At 54.3% G+C, this 20,302-nt stretch overlaps 2 protein-coding genes across 14 annotated transcripts in view; one reads left to right on the top strand and one right to left on the bottom strand.

The window, feature by feature from the left end:
• The window catches only part of HSPG2 (heparan sulfate proteoglycan 2), a 98,522-nt gene extending 89,822 nt beyond the window's left edge, over positions 1-8,700 (top strand). For all 13 annotated transcript variants that reach the window (XM_073233372.1, XM_073233371.1, XM_073233373.1 and 10 more), the window contains 17 exons: positions 145-256; positions 944-1,088; positions 1,193-1,292; positions 1,449-1,558; positions 1,683-1,791; positions 2,311-2,409; positions 2,788-3,009; positions 3,307-3,551; positions 3,910-4,081; positions 4,181-4,303; positions 4,408-4,464; positions 6,101-6,176; positions 6,269-6,347; positions 6,488-6,558; positions 6,711-6,794; positions 7,271-7,374; positions 7,508-8,700. In XM_073233372.1, the coding sequence (XP_073089473.1) occupies positions 145-256; positions 944-1,088; positions 1,193-1,292; positions 1,449-1,558; positions 1,683-1,791; positions 2,311-2,409; positions 2,788-3,009; positions 3,307-3,551; positions 3,910-4,081; positions 4,181-4,303; positions 4,408-4,464; positions 6,101-6,176; positions 6,269-6,347; positions 6,488-6,558; positions 6,711-6,794; positions 7,271-7,374; positions 7,508-7,680 (2,081 nt within the window). In that variant the 3' untranslated portion in view covers positions 7,681-8,700. The remainder of the gene's footprint in view (positions 1-144; positions 257-943; positions 1,089-1,192; positions 1,293-1,448; positions 1,559-1,682; positions 1,792-2,310; positions 2,410-2,787; positions 3,010-3,306; positions 3,552-3,909; positions 4,082-4,180; positions 4,304-4,407; positions 4,465-6,100; positions 6,177-6,268; positions 6,348-6,487; positions 6,559-6,710; positions 6,795-7,270; positions 7,375-7,507) is intronic.
• A 145-nt stretch (positions 8,701-8,845) lies between these two features.
• Positions 8,846-18,698, bottom strand: LDLRAD2 (low density lipoprotein receptor class A domain containing 2). The gene is given in 9 exon segments (XM_017651165.3): positions 8,846-9,233; positions 9,236-9,331; positions 9,333-9,389; positions 9,392-9,507; positions 9,510-9,623; positions 12,246-12,377; positions 14,500-14,781; positions 14,784-14,921; positions 16,778-18,698. Coding segments are annotated over 9 exon segments (1,161 nt in total). The 5' UTR covers positions 16,860-18,698; the 3' UTR covers positions 8,846-9,089.
• Between the last annotated feature and the right edge of the window lie 1,604 nt (positions 18,699-20,302).

Below are 20,302 nucleotides of genomic sequence, written 5' to 3'. Positions count from 1 at the left end.
CCTGGCTGTGCAGCACGTGCCAGCAGGAGGGGTAGGAGGTAGAACATGGACAGGCTTATGAGCTTGGGTCATGTATTCGGGGGGCTGGGGCAGACAGGGAGCCCGTGGCAGGGGCGAGGCCCTTACACAGCTGTGCCTACCTAGGGATGCTGCTGTACAATGGGCAGAAACAGATGCCAGGGAACCCCACCAGCCTGGCCAACAGGCAGCCTGACTTCATCTCCTTCGGCCTCGTGGGTGGAAGGCCTGAATTCCGGTGAGACCCTCGCCCTCACCACTTACCGAGGAAGTGGGGCTCCGGAACCGGACTGGGGCTTCGGTCAGACCCACACCCTGCTGGGCTGAGTGATACAAAGGAGGTTCTTGAGAAGGGAGGAGATGAAGCTGTTACCCTCGGGGACCACGTGATCTGTTGGACGAGGCACAGTACACCAGCCAGGTGGAGGAGGAAGCAGCCTCAGACCTGCACGAAACTGCAGCAGAAATACTCTGTGACGCTGAGGGTGTCCCCCTGGGGTGGGGGCTACTCCCGGGATTCATCCTTCCAGTCAGCAGTTATTTGCGGAACACCTACTACATGCCAGGCACTAACAGGGACAGCTCGACCTCTGGCCCTTGGGGACGTGTGTATTCTAGCTGGGGAAGGCCAGCCAGAAGCAAGGAAGGAAAGAGGCCGGGCAGTCTTAGGGTGGGAGTGCTCAGAAACAGTGAGGCTGGGTGAGGCTGCCGGGCTCTGAAGCTCCTGGAGCTGCAGGGGGAGGATGTGCGGAGGGAAGACATAAGGTGAGCTGGGCACAGGCGACAGGGTGGGGGCACAGGGCAGAGACGAACTGGAACAGGATTTTGGGAAATGGTGATGTCACCTTTGCCCGGGCTGGACACCCTGGCCAGCACTTCTTACAGACCCCATATCCGCTCTCCCCTGCCCCACCCCACGGAGCAGGTTTGACGCAGGCTCAGGCATGGCCACCATCCGCCACCCCACACCACTGGCGCTGGGCCAGTTCCACACCGTGACCCTGCTGCGCAGCCTCACCCAGGGCTCCCTGATTGTGGGCAGCCTGGCCCCTGTCAATGGAACCTCCCAGGTGCGAGACCCAACACCTTCCCTCTATTCCCGGTGCCTTCCCCACCTGCCTGCCCTTCCAACTCTGTCTGCCATTCCCAATTTCCCAACTCCGTGGCTCCCCAGGGCAAGTTCCAGGGCCTGGACCTGAACGAGGAGCTCTACCTGGGCGGCTACCCTGACTATGGTGCCATCCCCAAGGCCGGGCTGAGCAACGGCTTTGTGGGTGAGCCTCCCGCCTCACCTCCAGCCCCGGCCAAGCCTCACCTGGCTGTCTGGCAGAGCCTGTGGGAGCCTGGGAGGGCACAGCAGGGGGGCTGGGTTGGACCGGGCAGGCATCCCAGCACCCCACATCTGCTCATCCTGCTTGTCTGTACCCCAGGCTGTGTCCGGGAACTGCGCATCCAGGGCGAGGAAATCATCTTCCATGACCTCAACCTGACAGTGCATGGCATCTCCCACTGCCCCACCTGTCGGGACCGGCCCTGCCAGGTGACCCCACCCCACGCATGCCACCTGGCTGCCCCAGCCACTTTCCTGAGCCCTGGCGGGCCCCTGCGAGGACTATCAGAGGGCCAGGGTGTTCTTAGCCTGACTTTTCGGGTTTGCTTTGCAGAACGGGGGCCAGTGCCAGGACTCAGAGAGCAGCAGCTATGTGTGCATCTGCCTGGCTGGCTTCACCGGGAGCCGCTGTGAGCACTCGCAGGCCCTGCACTGCCACCCAGGTGTGTAGCCCGCCACCCCTAGGTACTTGTCTCTGCCCATTACTGCCCCTTCATATCCACCCCCAGGCCCACTGCTAACTGACTGACCACGCTCTGTCCCTCTGATCCAATGCCATCCGAGTACTCTGCCTCCGTCTCTGCTACCCAAGTTCTCACCGCCCCCAGTCCCCTCACTGCATCCCAGGCACCTACCATCTTCCCATCTCTCACCAAGGCACTCACCTCATCACCTGCCACCTGGGTACTCAGCACCCCCACACTGTGACCCAGGCATGGTCTTTCAAGAACACCACAAACAAATCACCCATTCACACACACACCCCACGCTACTCCCCCAGCACACATGTGGTCTCCTCTGTCCCCACCCTTGCTCTAACCCATCCGCCCCCATGGTGCCCTGATGCGGCCCTCCCAGGCTGGCCGGCCCTAACAAGCTGAGGCCCCGGGGGTACAATAAGTAGGGTCTCACCCTCTCCCGGGTTACCTCAAAGTCCTCCTCCCTGGCCTGTGTGCCCCCAGAGGCCTGTGGGCCTGATGCCACCTGTGTGAACCGGCCTGATGGCCGAGGCTACACCTGCCGCTGTCACCTGGGCCGCTCAGGAGTGAGATGTGAGGAAGGTGAGTGGAGTCAGCCTGAGACTCCCAGGATCCCAGGAAGACCGGGGGAAGCTGGGAAGGAGCACCCTGATGGGCCCTGTGGGTGAGGACATTATTGCAGAGCCAGAGGACCTCAAAGTCACCTGGCCAAGCTCTGACTGGTCTGATCCCTTACCTGAGGGTCGCCAGAGGGGACCCCATCATATTGGCCATTCTTCTAGCCTGGTCTGGAGTGCCAGAGGGCAGGGCCCCTGTGCTGCTAGAGCTGTCAGCCAGCTGATGCTGACCCTCTGGAACTGGAGAATGGGGTGGCAGGGGTCCCAGAGGAAGGCTGTGTGGTTGGACCCCTCCTGGGACTCGGGTATCCCCACTGCACCGGCTGAGCTGTGGCTGCTGCAGGTGTGACAGTGACCACCCCCTTCATGTCGGGCACTGGTTCCTACCTGGCACTGCCCGCCCTTACCAACACACACCATGAGCTACGCCTGGACATTGAGTTTAAGCCTCTGGCGCCCGACGGAATCCTGCTGTTCAGCGGAGGGAAGAGTGGGCCTGTGGAGGACTTTGTGTCTCTGGCAATGATTGGCGGCCACCTGGAGTTCCGCTACGAGTTGGGGTCAGGTGAGCACTGAACACCAAAGGCAGGTGGGCTCTAGGCGCCAAGTTCTGTGCCCCCCTTGGCTATCCATGCCCAGAAGAGGCTTGGAGGAATAAATTCAAAAGTCAGACCAGCTGAAGTCCCTGTCCGTTCACGTTCCTTCTGTGTGTGACTTCAGGCAAGACCCTAGCCCTCTCTCGGGTCTTCCTGGAACACCAGGAGGCTGAAGGAAGTTCCCTAGCTGCTCAAGCCCCTGAACAGGGTGGGGCAGGGCAAGGGGGGCATCTGCATGCCAACCCCCTGCCTGGTGGTCTCCTCAGGGCTGGCCGTTCTGCGGAGCCCCGAGCCGCTCGCCCTGGGCCACTGGCACCGCGTGTCTGCAGAGCGTCTTAATAAGGATGGCAGCCTGCGGGTGAACGGCAGACGCCCCGTGCTACGCTCCTCACCGGGCAAGAGCCAGGGCCTCAACCTGCACACCCTCCTCTACCTCGGGGGTGTGGAGCCCGCAGTGCCACTGCCACCAGCCACCAACATTAGCGCCCACTTCCACGGCTGCGTGGGTGAGGTGAGGAGCAGCTTCCAGAGGACGGGTGGGGAGGAGAGGGCCACAAATGGGGTCTCTCCCCCCACAGCTAGCCCAAGGCCCTGGGGACCACACACTTCACCTCTGAGCTTCACTTTCCTCCTCTGTAAAATGGGGATAATTACACCAACTTTGAAGGGTTGTGCTGAGGACTGACTGCACTGATGGATGTTCCTGGCACACAGCAGGCATTCAACTTATGTTCCCCCCTCCTCACCCTAGAATCCCACTTTCTGCTTAAGCTCCAACCTGGGGTCCCTACTGCATTCTTCTCTCTGCTGGCACTCCTCTGCCTCCGTCTCTTGCACTCCTGAGTTCCTCGGTGTCCCTGTGCCCACAGGTGTCAGTGAATGGAAAGCGGCTGGACCTCACCTACAGCTTCCTGGGCAGCCGAGACATTGGGCAATGCTACGACAGCTCCCCGTGTGAGCGCCAGCCCTGCCAGAACGGTGCCACATGCATGCCTGCTGGCGAGTATGAGGTCCAGTGCCTGTGTCAGGATGGCTTCAAAGGTGTGTGGCTTCCCAGGCCCTGGGAGGGGGGAGGGAAGGGCCCAGGGCAGCTGGTGGCAACTGCAGCCCACGACCACTCTCCCTGGCCCCGGCCCACAGGAGACCTCTGCGAGCATGCGGAAAACCCCTGCCAGCTCCAGGAGCCCTGTCTGCATGGGGGCACCTGCCAGGGTACCCACTGCCTCTGTCCCCCTGGCTTCTCTGGCCCACGCTGCCAGCAAGGTAGTGTAACTGCCCTGGCTTCTGTCCACCTCCCTGGGGTCCTGGGGCTAGACCATGATACCATGGGTATCTGTGCCCACAACTCGACCTGCCTTTCCCCACAGGCTCTGGACGGGGCACAGCAGAGTCCGACTGGCATCTCGAAGGCAGTGGGGGCAACGGTACGTATTTGTTGTGGCAAATCCGAGAAGCTGAGCAGGACAGCCTCCTCTTGCCCCAGGTCTCTTGGCCTCCTCTTCCAGCTACCCTGCCCCCTCTGCTGGAGCCTCTAAACCAAAGAAGCCCATGGGAGAGGCTCACTGGACAGAGAGAGACGGAATGAAGAAGAGCACAGCCACACAGCTGGGTCCTGTCCTATACCTGCTGGCAGGCTGACCTTGGGCAGGCCCTTGATCCCCTCTGACCTCAGCTTCCTCCCCTATATTCATGCATTCATCAACAAACATCCACTGGGTGCCCATCCTTGCCATAGGAGCAGTAAATACAAGAAGAGTAAGGCAGAACCCTCATTCTCACGGATTCCACCGTCTATTTAAAAACAATGATAATAATTTTCAAAATTAATGTTTATTGAACATTTACAGGCACAGTGCTAACTGCTTTATAGATATGTATCTTCTTGTATATCAGTAATAAAAAGGAGAGGTAATGGAATATAGTAGGCAAGAACATGTGCTGCCTGGGTTCAAATCCTAGCCCTGCAACTTAACAGTTGTGTGACTTTTGGTGAGTCACTTAACCTCTCTGTGCCTCAGGTTCCTCCTATATAAAATGGAGAAAAGTAATATCCTCCTTTAAGGCTTTGGATAAAGTTTTTCATGAGTAAAATTATTTAATATATTTTAAATGTTTACAACGATGTCTGGTCTATAGTGAGCATAAAATGTTAGCTATAGCTAATATTATATTTAAGTCATAAGGTTATTTATAAGGATCTTGTTACATAAAATGATGTTTGTTACTGGATGTGAAGCCCACTGTGTGGCAAATGTTAGCTATTATCCTCATTTAGTGTAGGGTGGCAAAATGTGCCCTACCCTCGCAGCTGCCAGGCCCACAGGGACCAGTGCCAGCCCATAGGTTGGGTCTGAGCAGGTAGAATGGGGATGTTGGAACCACACACAGGGTGGACATGGGAGCTGAAAGGTCCAGGTTGCTGTCCAGGCTTCCCGCTTCCAGAACAAGTCACTCGCCCTGCCCCACCCTGCCCCGTTCCCCACCACCCCAGGCCCGAGCCTATCTCCCCATCTGTAAGATCAAGAGAACAGAAAGGTTTTCAATAATGAAATACCTAGGATTTCAAAAGAAACCAATTATACTGAAATAAGGCTATCAAAATATTTAAAATTTTCTGATTGGTATCATGTGTGCTTTTTTAACACATTAAATAGTAAGGTCTAGGTTTCCTAATAGCTACCACAATTTCAGTAAGCATAAATGATGTTTTGAAACATTTGCAATTACCATAAATCAATAAAGAAATCCAATCCTGTAAATCTTCTGTTAGGGACACAGTCACAAATCCTGCTACCACACCTTTGGTTTGTCATCTGCATGTATATTTGAAGGAATTGCTAAATTTCAGTGAGAAGTCAGTGAAAATGGAGCTGCAGTGTTTTCCCACCCAAGTTCAAGGCCCCAGAGTTCTGTCCATAGCCCCCTTGGGTCTCCAGGGACTGCAAGTTCAGATCCCCCCTAGTAGGACAGGCTAGGGTGCAGGTGGCAGTCAGGGGAGCCCATGGGAGTGGGTGCCCCATGCAGGTGAGTGGCTGTCTCACATCCCCCACTGGCCCACAGATGCCCCTGGGCAGTATGGAGCCTATTTCCACGATGACGGCTTCCTAGTCCTCCCAGGCCGAGTCTTCTCCAGGAGGTGAGATGGGTGTTGGGAGAGGCTGCCAGCCCAGGGAGGGAACATGAATCTGGGACTTCTGTCCCCTCACCCACTTCCCCTGCACCCAACAGCCTGCCCGAGGTGCCTGAAACCATTGAGCTGGAGGTCCGGACCAGCACAGCCAGTGGCCTCCTGCTGTGGCAGGGCGTGGTGAGTCTGAGCGTCCAGATCAGGGTCCTGGGGTTCCTAGCCTCATGGTGGCCAGTGCAGTGGGAGAGAGGAAGGTGGGGGCCACAGCTGTCAGGGACCTCGGCTTTCCAAGCCTTAGTAACCCTGTGCTTCTCTGGCAGGAGGTGGGAGCGGCTGGCCGAGGCAAGGACTTCATCAGTCTTGGGCTTCAGGATGGGCACCTTGTCTTCAGGTGGGTTCTGGCATCTCCTCCCACCTGGCTCCCTCACCCTTCAGGGGCTCTTCTGACAAGAAGCTGCAGCTCCTAGTGCCCCAGCCACACACCACCATCCCACCCCAGTCCAGTCCTGCCCCAGTTCACATACTGGGGCCATGTGTCTGCAGCTACCAGCTGGGCAGTGGGGAGGCCCGCCTTGTCTCTGAGGACCCCATCAATGATGGCGAGTGGCATCGAGTGATGGCGCTGCGGTAAGGCACCCGCAATGTCACGCGCGCGCGCACACACACACACACACACACACACACACACACACACACACACATATGCACACGCTCCCTCCTGCACCGGCACTAGGGCAAAGGGTCAAGAGTTCTGGAGTGAGACAGGATGCCCCCACCTGTGCGCATGGAGGCAGGCGTTGAGCTGTGGGGAGACAGAACTTGAAGCCAGGGTCACGGGAGAGCCCACCAGCCATGACACAGATATCCAGGCAGAACCGAATCCCATGGGGGTGGGTGAGCCCCCTCGGGGATGCGTGAAACCCAGTTGGGGTGCTGGGAAGCTGCGTTTGTGGGGCAGATCTCATATAGTGGGGAAAGGAAAGAACTCGGAGCAGAGGGCAGACTTCTCTGTCTGGAGTCTCTGTGGCCAAGAGAAGGGACTCTGACTGGGTCGGGGAGGATGGGGAGCTGGTGGCGAAGGGCCTGACCCAATGCCACCACAGAGAGGGCCGGAGGGGCTCCATCCAGGTGGACGGTGAGGAGCTGGTCAGCGGCCAGTCCCCAGGCCCGAACGTGGCAGTGAACACCAAGGGCAGCATCTACATTGGTGAGTCCCGGGCTCGGGCACCCTTGCAGGGCGTGGTGGGGGACAGGGCTCCTGCAGAGCCAGAGCACAGGCCTTCCTCCCCTCCTGGGCTGCAGTGCTGGCAGACAGGCCCTGACCCCTTCCATCCCCACAGGCGGAGCCCCCAGGGTGGCCACGCTGACTGGGGGCAGGTTCTCCTCGGGCATCACGGGCTGTATCAAGAATCTGGTGCTGCACTCTGCCCGGCCTGGCACCCCACCCGCACAGCCACTGGACCTGCAGCACCGCGCCCAGGCAGGGGCCAATGTGCGCCCCTGCCCCTCGTAGGCAGCTGCCTGCCCCACACGGACTCCCGGGCAGCATCCTAGCCCCACAGTGTCAAGTATATTATTATTAATATTATTATGAATATTTCATAAGAAACTGAGGCGATGCCACGCTTTGCTGCTACTGCCCTGGGCTGGACTGGAGGGTGGGCACACCACCCCCCACACACCAACACACCTGGGCAAAGCCACAGGCTGTGGGCAGAGCAGTTTGGATGGGAGCAGGTGCCTCAGAGGGCCACCAGGACGTGGTGTCCAGCACGGTGGCTGAGTGGGCTCAGGACTGCCCCCAGCAATAAAGCCCCACAAGGGAGAGCTGGGCTGCCCATGCCCACCGCCCTTGGGCAGCCCTCATTCCTACAGGAGCCAGCCTTGGCTTACAGCCTGGCGCCCCACAAGCTGCCTGGAGTAGGGGAGCCCAGCGGCCTTTGCAACCTCCTCTGGGTTGGGAAAGCTCTCTAGTGCCAATGGTGCAGCAAAAGGCAGCTCACCCCCAAGCAGGCCACCCTACCCCCACCGGCCCATGGCCCAGCCCTCCGCCTCTCCAGCCGGGCCTCCTGCCCCTGGCAGATCCCCACCACCATCTCTCGTGGCCTGTATCTCCCCGACCCAACAGCTGGCCCAGGGACCCCGCCGTAAGGAGCTGCAAGGGAAACGCTACCCCAGCTATTCCCAGGAGCTGCTACAGGCCAAGCCCAGCACTGGGAGGGTCTCCCTGCCCGTACCAGGCCATACCCCCCGCTGATCTGGAAGTGAAGGCCCAGGGGACTTGGGGGGAAGAGGGCACTGATGGGCAGAAAGAGTTAGTGCCTTGGGTCAGGGAAGCCGGGACTCATGACTAGGAGGGACAGGAAGGGGACATGACAGCCCTGCCCCATCTGTGGGAGCCTGAGGGCCCAACTGAGGGCCCTCCCCACCAGCAGCCCCCAGATGTGGGTCAGGACGCCTGGCCTCTGTGTCCTAGAAGGGACCCTCCTGTGGTTTTTGTCTTGATCTTTAATAAACGGTGCTATTCCCGCTAGGGCTGTCTTCTGTGTCTTCAACTAAGGCTTGACTCAGTAGAATCTGAGGGAGGGTCAAGCTGGGGCCAGGCAGGACCAATGAGGTCTGAGAGTGGAGCGAGGCAGCTTCAGGTGGGTGAGGTGCCCGCTCCCCGCCATGGGCATGGAGGTCCTGCCCTCCACTGACCCAGCAGAGTGCTGGCCACTGTGCAGTCAGCAGGGCCTGGTACCTCCTGTGGCCTTCAGAACAACCATGTTGGGCAGGAATCATCCCATTTTCCAGAGGAGCTGACTGAGTCTCAGAGAATTCCGTGACCTGCCAAGTCAGACAGTCCCCCGGGGGTGGGGGTGGAACCCTGATCTGTCTGATCCCGCAGCCCACTCTCCTTCCTCTGAAGCCTCAGCCTCTCTAGGGATGTCCTCTCTGCTCCTGAAAGGCCGGCGCACTTGACTGCATCCCTGCAGGGGCCGCCTGGCCAGGGCTTGAGTGACAGATGGAGCAGCTGAGCCAGAGGCCATGGGCAGCAGCCTGCTAGGCCGCCCAACTGGAGGGTCTCCCTGCCTGCACCAGGAGTAGCCCCGGAGAAGGCCCCGGAAGAGGCCGGCCGCGGCCAGGAGCAGTGAGGAAGGCACTGCCAGCCCTGCAGCCAGACACCTGTGGAAGGAAAGAGGGTGTCCAGTCAGGCCTCAGCCTGAGCCTGCTGCCTCTTCTCCACCGTCTGGAGAAGGATAAGTGGGATCCTGGTGGGAGCGGCGGGAGCAGTTGATAACCAGGATTCATCTGCCTTCCGGAGCCGCATCCTTTTGTGCAGGGTCCTGGCCTGCTAGGGGCCTCTCTCAGCTGCCGTCTGGAGGGGGCCTGCAGAATCAAGAGCTAGGGACACAGTCAGGGGCTTGAAGGTGCCATCTGTGCTCCCTGCCTGGCTGGGCACCAGAGAAGGATCTGCAGTAGAAAATAATAGACTTGACACACTGATAACTTTCTACGGCATGACTGTCTCATTTAATCCTCCCCAAACCTCTCTGAGCTTGTTAGTATTGATACTTCCATTTTACAAATAAGGGAAGTAAGGCACAGACAGATTAAGTCACTTGCCCAGGTCACACAGCTGGCAATGATATGGGAGGACTTGAACTCACGCAATCTAGCTCCCGGGCCTGGGGTTTATGAATGGAGCTTCTTCGCAGGAAGGAGGATGTACATGTACTGAGCGTTTTCTGTGGACCGAGCACTAAGCTCAGTGCTGAGCCCTTTAACTACAGTATTTCACTTGAAGTTTATGACAACTCTGAAAGGGGAGGTTATCATCCCCGTTTTGCAGTTAAGGAAACAGGCATACAGAAGTTCATCCTTGTACTCATTGGACTAGGATTTCTCAAGCATCTCCTATACCCCAGGCATTGCTCTAGGGGCTGGGGGATACAGCAGTGAGCACAGCAGACAAAAATATCTTCATGGAATGAGCAACTTAATGTGAGGAAACAAAACATTATGTCAAATGGAGAGAGGTGCTGCTGAGAAAAATTCAGCAGAGAAAAGGGACAGCAGGTTGGCTAGGGGCAGGGTTGCTAGTTTTTGTTTTAACTGTGGTGAAATATGCCAAAATAAACTGTTTTAGCCATTTTAAAGTGAACAGTTCAGTGACATTAAGTATAAGACATCATATTATTGTGCAACCATCAACACCATCTACCTCCAGAACTTTTCCTTCTTGCAAACCTGAAACCTCATACCCATACAACACTAACTCCTCCTCCACAGCCCCAGCCCCTGGCAACCACCGTTCTGCCTTCTGTAGTTCTGACTAGGTGCCTCAGGTACGTGGAACCACCATACTGACCCTTTTGTGGTGGCTTATTTCACTTAACATAATGTCCTCAAGATTCATTTGTGTGGGAACATGTGTCCAAAGTGCCTTCCTTTTTAGGGCTGAATAATATTCCATTGGTGGACATACCACAGGTTGTATATCTGTTCATCCATTGCTATGTTTAAATGAGAGGGTCAGGAAAGAACTCATGAGGAGAGTGAGAGGCAGAGACCCACAAGAGGCAAAGGGATGAGCATGTGGATCTGAAAAAGCCTGCAGAGCAAACAGCCAGAAGGTAGGACAAGAGAGGAGAAGCTGACAGGGCAAGTGGGAGGGCCAGGGTCAGGGACGTGACAGCACCAGGGGGTGACAGGCCAGTTCATCAGGGCCTGTGGGACCCTGGAAGGCTTTGCTTTTGCTGAGTGAGATGAGGCGTGTGGAGGGTTCCAGGATTGGGAGTAATTTGATCTGATTTAGTGTTTTCAAAGGCTCCTCTGTCAGGGGAGCTGAATTCCCCACTCCTTACGTGTGGGCTACACCTAGTGACTTCCTTCCAGAGAGGACAGTGCAGAAAGAGGAGAATGTGCAAACACGACCTCAGCCAGTTGGCCGGGGCCAGCATCAGTGGTAGGGAATCATGCTGGCAGTGCACACCTTTGATACGCTGTGATGGAAATGGCACTGTGCCTCTGTGCCCCTCCTCAGAGCCCAGACAGAACTCCAGTCTTACCTTGGGAAAAACACCAGACAAATTCTGACAGCGTTAATGGCTTGGTTATGGGCTGAGAGGGGGAAAAAGAAGTGAAGAGTGACTCCACAGTTTTGGTGAGGAGCAGGGGAGGGGGAGGGCCGTGGAGCAGGAGGTCAGGTTTGGGTAAGTAGAGATGTCCAGTAAAGAGGTAATTATATAACAACTAGAGCTTAAAGACAAGTCCAGCTGGCAACACAACATAAAGGAGACCACCAAGGGAACGGGCGTGGAGGAGGATGGAGGGGAGGAGAGGACTGGGCCTCAGGGCACAAAGCACAGTGTCAGGAGGTAAGAGCAACCTGCAAGGGATACTGAGGAGTGGCTTGGGAGGTAAATGTGTGGGTTCCTGGGAAGCTGGATTTTACCCTTGAGGCAGGTGCTTTTTTAACAGTAGACAACCTGCTCAACAGCACACAGCCAGCCCTGTTTGGGGGAGAGGCATCTCCAGATTCCCAGGAAGGGTGTTCCTGGGTGACCTATTCTGATTGATCCCCCTCTACAGAAGTCATTCCTGGTTATATCATATCACTCCCTGACTATGACCTCAGGCAAGTCATTTCTCTTCCCTAGGTCTCAGTTTCCCCATACATAAAATGTGGGAGTCAGACTGGATCAATGGTTTTCAAAGTAAGTCTTAAGGGTCAAAGTCAAGTTGCTCAGTGGGACATCAGTTGACTAGGGCCCAGGGCCCTCCACATTAGGTTAATAGAACATCTCCTTTTGATGTCTTGGGCCCTATGCAAGGTTCCGTTTAGGAAAAACTTCCACCACTAAAGTGTCACTTGGAAGCATTGGGTTAGATCGCTCTAGAATCATTCTGGACCCACCTTATTCCGATGCTCAGGTGGTCTGATCTAATGGCTTCCCCACTGCTGTGCTTCACCTTCTCTCCTGCCAAGCCCCTGCCTCTGGCCTCCCCACTGATACCCTGCCCCAGGGGGGGAGTTAGGCCTGGCTTCCCTCCCAGCTGCTCAACAGGGCCCAGGACACACCTGTCACCAACCTCTGCAGTCAGCGGGTGGCCAGGAAGCCTGGTCACTACCATCGTCACAGTTGTCCATGCCCCAGCAATCACACACCAAGCTTGGGGGGATGCACCTGCCATTCCGACAGAGGAAGTAGCCACCACAGGATCCTGGAGCCAAGAGGGGAGGCATGAGATGAGTGTGCTGGGCCAGGAAGTGTGGCCCTGTAGTGAGGGAATGTGGGAGGTGTGAGCAGGAGAGGGCTGTTCCCATGTGCATGCAGATGACGTAGGGATGAGCATTCCTGAGACAGGTGTATGATCATAAAGATAATGATGGTGATGGCTAACATTTACTGAGTTCCTATTTTGTGCCAGTCATGGTTTAAACACTTCATGCACATCCCAGCTCATTCAGATCTCAGAATAACCCTATGGGATAAATACTGTTATTAATCCTATTTTAGAGATAAGAAGAGCAAGGCACAGGGAAATTAGGTCACCTGACCAAGGCCACACAACTTGTCCCTAAGAAGCAGAATAGGAATCTGGTCCCATGCTCTGTGGCACACAGTATGTGTGTGTGTGTGTGTGTGTGTGTGTGTGTGTGTGTGTGTGTGTGTGTGTGTGTGTGTGTGTGTGCGTGCGTGCCTGTGGCCTGTGAAATTCCCTTGAACTTGAGCACTCTAAGCAAATCCCCACTCGTGGCTTTGCACATACCATCAGCTCTGCCTGGTGCTCTCTTCCCCAAGTATGGGGACGGCTCACTCCCTTCAGGTCTCCACTCCAGTGTTCCCAGTAAGCCTTCCCTAACCTCCAGGTGAGAACAGCAACATGCCTCCCGCAGTGTGCCCACCCTCCTTGTCCTGGCTTGGGTTGCTCTGCAGCCCTTAGGACTTCTGTAGAATATGGATTTGCCTGGTTATTTGTTCACGGTCTGTCTCCCCCACCAGAATGTCAGCTCAGAGACAGCAGGCAGCTTCTCTTTTGTTCATTGCTATATCCCTAGATCCTAGAACACTACCTAGCACACTGCAGTTGCTCCATTAATGTTTGTTAAATGAGTGAGTATGCACACAGGTCAAAGAATTGTCTGACTCAGTGCACGGGGTGTGGCAGACAGGTTCGCTTACCCAGCATTCCATTCTATGGAGAGAAGCTGGGTTGAAGTGGGACTGACCAACAGCATTGCTCAGAGGTGGGCAGAAGAATCAGCGCATTCCATCTCCTGGCCTTAGGAATGGACGCATGACCCCAAATTTAGCCCCGGGACTTGTGCTAGAACCATAAGAAAAGATACTCACTTTCTGTTTCATTGCAGTTAGAGCTAAGAGGGTGATTGTGAACTGGGAGCTGCAGGGTCACCTTGCTGCCAAGTAGAAAGAAAGGTTGCCTGAGATGGAAGCCAAACAGACCCACACAATGCAAAGACAGAAAACAAAGAGAAAGAGCCCAGGTGACATTACTTGGACTCCTGGATCCAGCTATACCTGAATCAACACTTTCAAATCCGTTATAGGAGCCCCTCACCCTCTCCAAATTCTCCTTTGGCTTTAGCCAACTTGTGTTGGATTTCTTTCACTTGCAAATGAAAGTGAATACTTTAATATACAGAAAGTATATACTTGTAAGAGTATATATCTATGAGAGAGAGAACAAAAACAGCATGTTAATGTGTGGGGAGCCATAGGTGAGTGTCAATGTAAGAGTGTGTGTGTGAGCCAGGTAGCATGAACTTGCAGGTGTGAGTGACTGAGGCTGTCACTATGGCCTGAGGATGTGAATCAAACCTTTCCTCAATCAGATGACAGTCGTATGTATACATGGGAAAATGGTAGTGTGTGTGTGTGACATGCATGGTGTGAGTGTGCAGTACATGAGGTATGTGGGTTGCATGTTGCAGTGTGTGAGGCACATGGGTGTGTGAGGGGTATGCACTCTGAGTATGCAGGGTGGGTACACATGTACAGTGTGGGAGTGTGTGGGTGTCAGTGTGAGGTGTGCATATGTGAGGAAGTGTAGGAGTGGGGATTGTGTGCGAATGGGTGAATGCAAGTGTGCAAGCATCAGGGGCTGGTAGGACAGTCTGGTATGCACACCTATGGGGGTGATTTCATGGGGTTGGCTCTTGGGGTCTGAAATGTCCCTTACTGTAAACCAGTCAGCACCTCCTACCCTCCCTTAGGACTCAGCCCCCTCCGTCTTCCAGTGCTCGCAGTGCCCCATTGAGGTTCCAGGCCTGTGGGTGCCCCCAGCTTGGAAGCCCCAGTCCCGGCCAACAGCTCCAACCCACCTAACCGGAAAGAGGTGACTTCGCCCACGAAGTCCACGCAGGGCTGGCGGCCTCTCGTGAGCAGGCACAGGCCCAAGAAGGGTCCAGACGATGTCACGGGGGCAGGGATGGTCAGGCCACAGACAGTGGCCCCCAGGGGCCGGGGCGCCCCCAGCGGGCCCTCGTAGAACTGCAGGTAGGACCGGGGGACGCAAGGATCGGCTGGAGCCGGGAAGGAGGCGTTGGGCTCTGGGGGCGCCAGGGAGGCGGGCGTCAAGCTGTAGACCAGGAAGAAGCGGAACTGTCCCCGGGGGCCGCCGCCCGCACCCAGAGCCCGCAGTCGGTGTCCGGGTCCACGAAATAGAACCTACGCGACGCCGAGTGAGAGCGCAGCAGCAGCGCGTCCCCCTGCCACGTCTGCCCACAGAGGTCCACCAGGTCCGCTGGAAGGAAAAGCACGGACCCTTGCAGCCTGGTTCCAAGCCTGGCTGTACCCGCTGCCTGCTGTGTGACCCCAGGTAAGTCGCTCACCTTCTCTGAGCCTCGGCATTCTCATCAATAAAATGGGCATGATTGAGTAATCTCAGAATTTTTGTGAGGATTAAGTAATTTAAGTCCTCAATCTCTTATACAAAAACACTAAAATGTGTTTCAAAATCTTCCAGATTTTAGAAAGATAAAATGATATATGTACAGTATATTATGTTGCAGCAACAAACGGAGGCTGCAGCAGCCCTTCAGGATCGAACATTTCTAAAGCAACTGTATGGAACACTGACCCTAAGCAGGACAAATGAATAAAATAAACAAGTCTCCTGTCAGTTGAGGTCAGGTGTGGCCAGTAAATTAAATAAGAACAAATTTTGGTTTTCAGAGCTTTTCATATCTTGGAGTTGAAGCTAGAGGATTGTGGACATGTATGGATTCAGTGCTTTGGACAATGCCTGGTATTTAATGAGTATCACAGAAGTGTTAGCTGTTATCTTACTCAACGATGGGGTAGACATAATTGGGTGCCTGCCCACCCAATAGCCATTCCCTGTTTCTCCTTGCTAAAAGAACCCTAATTTCCCTCAACTATCAGGAAGTAACATGCCAGACCCTGGTCATTGGCCTGACCCAAGCCTGTAATCCTAATTCTATTTGTTGGGAGTTAGGGATTGGGGTGTGACCTGATTCTGGCCAATGATATTTAAGGAGAGGTTTAGTTTGCTGAGGATTCCCAAGAAAGGTTCTCCTCCCTGTTTTCTTCCTGCTGTTGAAAGGTGTCAACTGAGGATGTGATGCCCAGACCTGTGGCAGCCTTCTTGCAAAGATGAGGTCATGAGAATTACGTATAAACCCTAGTAAATTGGCACCTTAGGACTGAGTTTATGAGAGGCCCAATCAAAGGGGGTCTCTCTGAGGACCTAGAGAGGCAGCAAGTGGTGAAGGAGCACTGGTGGAACTGCTGAATTAACCATTTCTGGAATCACCTATGGCCACACTTCTTAAGTGAAATAACAAACGTCCTTATGGTCTAAGCCCTGTTATTACAGCCCAGACAATCTCACTGGTACAGAGTTGTTCTGAGGATTAAGTGAGATAATGTGTGAATACTCAAACTAGCTCTGATTTTTGTAGGGATAGAAAGAAAAGAGGAGGTAGCTTTCCTGGTGCATGGTAGGGGCACCAGTGGGTGCTTGAGGATCAGCCCCAATGTGAGTCTTCAGGGAAGAAATTCTCCATCAGGGTTCAGATGTGAGAGCATTTGCTCATATCTGTGCAGACCTACTAAAGCCAGACTGTGCCCTGGAGACACGCGGGGTAAGGGGTGAGATTTAGAGAATGAGTGAACTGAGCACCTTCTAGGTGCCAGGCACTAAGTGTCTTCCATGGTTTAGCTCATCTTATAGGCACAGTGATAATAGTCCTTTAAGGGGCAAAGGCTGATGATTATTCCCATTTTACTGCTAAAGAAACTGAGACTTAGAGAGTTGAAATAATGATCTCAAGGGTAGAGACACAGGAACAGCAGAGTGGGTGTGCGGACACAGGGTTGGCTCCAAAGCCCACAGTGTTCTCCATTGCCAGAGAGGAAGGCTGTGCCACCAACCCCAGACCTCTGCTTCTGGGTGACCTGGAGCTCCAGCCTTACAGAGGGGTTTGAGGTAGACCTGGGGGTGCCAGGTAAGACCAGCCTCCCCCAACTCAAGGGGTCCAAGCCCATCAGGGTGAGTGCCGAGTGGGGAAACGCAGTTCATGAGGGTGGTGGGACCTGAACCTCCTGCCCACCCCAGCTAAGCCCCCTCAAGCTCACCTGTCTCCAGAGCAAATGCAGACAGGGCGGCCGCCCCCAGCAGGAGCAGCCTTTAGGGTAGCTGCAGAAGACAGGCCTCCATCCAGGCCCTGCTATGCCCAGCAGTGGGACAGACTTGCAGGATCTTCCGTTTGGGGTCTCAGGGGAGACTGGCATGTCCGCCGGCTCCTCCCATCTCTTCACAGTGATCTTTGTGCTCCCAGTTCCAGATCCTCCTTCAGATCAGGATTGTGTTTAAGGTTGCCATGGAGATTGGGGCTGGGGCTGGGGCTAGAGCCTGGGGAGGGAAGGAGGGGAGGATGTCCCCTTCCCACTGCCAAACAGGAATCAGGAAACTCAGATCCGGTTTGGCCACAGGGCTTCTGGGAGGGGGACCCACCACCTCAGAGAGCTGCTGCCTTCCTGGATAAGCTGGCACCTTAGCACTGAGTTTAAGACAGGCCCAGGACACCAAGTGGTCTCTCTGAGGACCTAGGGAGGCAGCAACGGTGAAGGAGCACTGGAGTTGGAATCCACTCCATTGCAAAGCATTCCTGCCTCTGGGCCTTTGCACTTGCACTTGCAGTTCCCTCCACCTGGAGTGCCCTTCTCCCATGGTTTCCATAACTGGCTTCCTCAGGTCATTCAGGTTTCGGCTCACATGTCACCTGCTCAGACTCCACTTCCTTGACAATCTCTCACTCCGAATTAGTGCTCTCCCTCCTTGTTATTCAATCACATCTCCCCAAATTTATTATCTCAGCACTCACTGGAATTATTTCACTTATTTATATCTTGTTGTCTATATTGTCTATTGGCCCATGCTTAATTGCATCCTATGAGTGTCTTGTTGATCTATGAACCCCTAGGTCACAGCGCAGTGCCTGGCACAGAGCACACAACCAGGAAATGAGAATAAATGTGTGACCTGAGCTTCTGGAAGGATGGAATTGCCATAACTGGAATGGAGAGAGCTGCAGGAGGAGCAGGCCTTGGGGAGGATGAGGAGCTCAGTTTTGGACACATTAAGATTGAGATGCTTTTAGACTTTCCAGTGGAGATGACAAGAGGCAGTTGGCTCTCCAAGCTTAGAGTCAGGGGGAAGTGTGGACTGGGGATGTCCTTTTGGAAGTAGCACACAGATGGTATGCAAAGCCACAAGACGCAGCAAGGCTGCCATGGGAGTGCGCATAGAGAAGAGGAGAGGACAGAGAGGCGTGGATAGTGTCCTGGCCCTTTTCCTAGGGAATTCAGCTGGTTCTGAGGGTCTGGAGAAGAAAATGTCCTTTAGGGGGCAGTCGAGGCCAATGGGAGGAGGAAGAGCCCTGCTGTGTGTCCTAGAAATGGCCTCTAGGAGGCTGCAGACGCCCCACAGTTTGAGGCCTGATATGGTGGCAGCTCCATGAAGAAGCTAATTGCTCAGCATCTCGGGACTGAGTCCTTGGTCTCCTGGCTACATGCCCAGCTGATATGCCCTTATTATGCTATGCAATGGGTCAACAAGACTGAATTTTCTTTCAGGGTCTTTCCCTTCAGACTCTCTTTGAGTCCTGGATATGGGCTGGTGATTCCACGTGGAGGATGTCACATCTCATCTGTCACATTCTCATGCAACTTAGTTTGGTAAACTGCCAGTAAATAACTGTTCATTGATGCCAAATCCAAGCCAGCTGCTTTGAACAACTTCACTGCCAAAAAGCCCTGAGGGCAAGTATAGTCATCTCCTCTTATGTATGAGGAAACGGAAGTCCCAAATCTGGAGAGATTAAGGGAACTTGTTCAAAGTAGCCCAGGAAATGGGAGGCAGAGGCAGGACTGCTCATTCCCTGGGGCACCAGACCCCATTCTCTTCTTATTCTGTCATCCTACTTTGATCTTGAGTCCTAAGGTGCCTGACCCTGCAGGAGGGGCTGGGATATATTGGCCAAGGACACACCTCTACCCTTAAGCAGCTCAGATCTAGCAGAGAAGCCAGACAAAAATGCAGTGCAGCATTATGAGAGCCAGGGTTGTGGGAACAGAGATGGCGGAAGGCAGCCTTGTCTGGACAGAGAAGCCAAAGAATAATGAAATCACAACTACTAATAAAATGAGTAAATGATCATTATTACTAACAGAAATTATCATTAATGATAAGTTAATCATAGTTAATGTATCGAGTGCTTTCTATTTACCACAGATTGTTTTCATGTAGTGGGTCCCTTAGTCTTCACAATAGTGCCACAAAGTGGCATACTAGGATCACCCCCATTTTACACATGAAAAAGTTGAGGCACAGAGAAGTCAAGTACTGTATGGAAATGTTATACAACTAGCAAGTGGGGAAGTAGTCTGGTTTCCCAAAGGAGGAATTATCTGAGCTGAAATCTGAAGTCGGAACAGGACCTAGCCTGGCAGGAGAGGGTCGGCAGCGTTCAGGCAAAAGCAGCAGCTCACACAGTGCCGGGAAGGCTTGGCCAAGCCTACCTTGCAGCTTTCAGCCAGTAACCAGAGACAGTTCCCCCTTCTGGTCACAGAAGGCTCAAGTCTCACACAGGCCAAGCATTTCTAAGACTCAATCCACAGTCTAAAGGGGCAGAGTCAGAATATGAACTCAGGGTCTTTCCAACTTCCAAATCCATGACAACAATGTTGGGCAAGGTTTCTCAATATCAAGTGTGGGTAAAATTGTAATATTTCCAGAATATCTCACCTGGCTTTAGTATATCTGCATATCAATAGGCATTCAGAGGTGGAAAGAAGTATGGCCTTAGTGCATTTGCATCATTCCTCAGGGATGGAGAGAAATTCATTTCCATATCAATGGGTAATTACCTGGGCAAGGAGGGCTTATCTGTACCCAGGAGGTGAGGGGAGGGCCGGTTTTTGCTTCTGCTGGAGCAGGAAAGAGAGAAGGCGCCGGACTGCAGTTTGTAAGCAATAAATGGATTTTAGACTTTGTTTCTCCCTTTGACTGATTTCAGTTTTAGAGGTATTTTGCTCCAGGATTTCCTCTTCCTGGACTTACATCTGGTGGTAGTCGACAGGATTCCTCTGAATCCGAAATCTGTCATAACGGGTGCGACCTTTGGGAGGGCTGCCCCTAGAAATGATGGGGAGAAGTGGCACTCATGCTGAGGGACATGTGTCTACACTCGTGCGGTCGTGGAGGCACCACCAGCGCTGCTGGCCATACAGACCCTGGCCTGTAGCCCAAGCCTAAGGCTGTGTTGCTGCTGCTCCTGCTGCCGGCTGGAGCCTGGTCACAACTGTGGAAAGGAGCAGAGGTCTGGGTCACCTTGACAGAGAAGCAACTGGCTGCTGTGTACCATGCCTTGCTGGCTATGAAACCCATCACCAGAACAGCTCCGACCAAGGTAATAACCACCTATCTCATCGCGGGATGGGTGAGACTGGACCCAAAGGTCATACAGTGGTGTGGCACAGATACCTACTATATCATGTGACTGGCCATTTGGGCATCCCCAGGGAATGATGAAGCAGACACATTGGCCCAGGTGCGCTGGCTAGAAGGAAAGCCTGCCTCTGATGTGGCCCAATGGCTAC

The sequence above is a fragment of the Manis javanica genome, chromosome 4 (genome assembly GCF_040802235.1).
Source record: "Manis javanica isolate MJ-LG chromosome 4, MJ_LKY, whole genome shotgun sequence".
NCBI classification, from domain to species: Eukaryota; Metazoa; Chordata; class Mammalia; order Pholidota; family Manidae; genus Manis; species Manis javanica.
The sequence above is the reverse complement of the archived record's forward strand: the minus strand, read 5'-3'. Positions and strand labels throughout refer to the sequence as shown.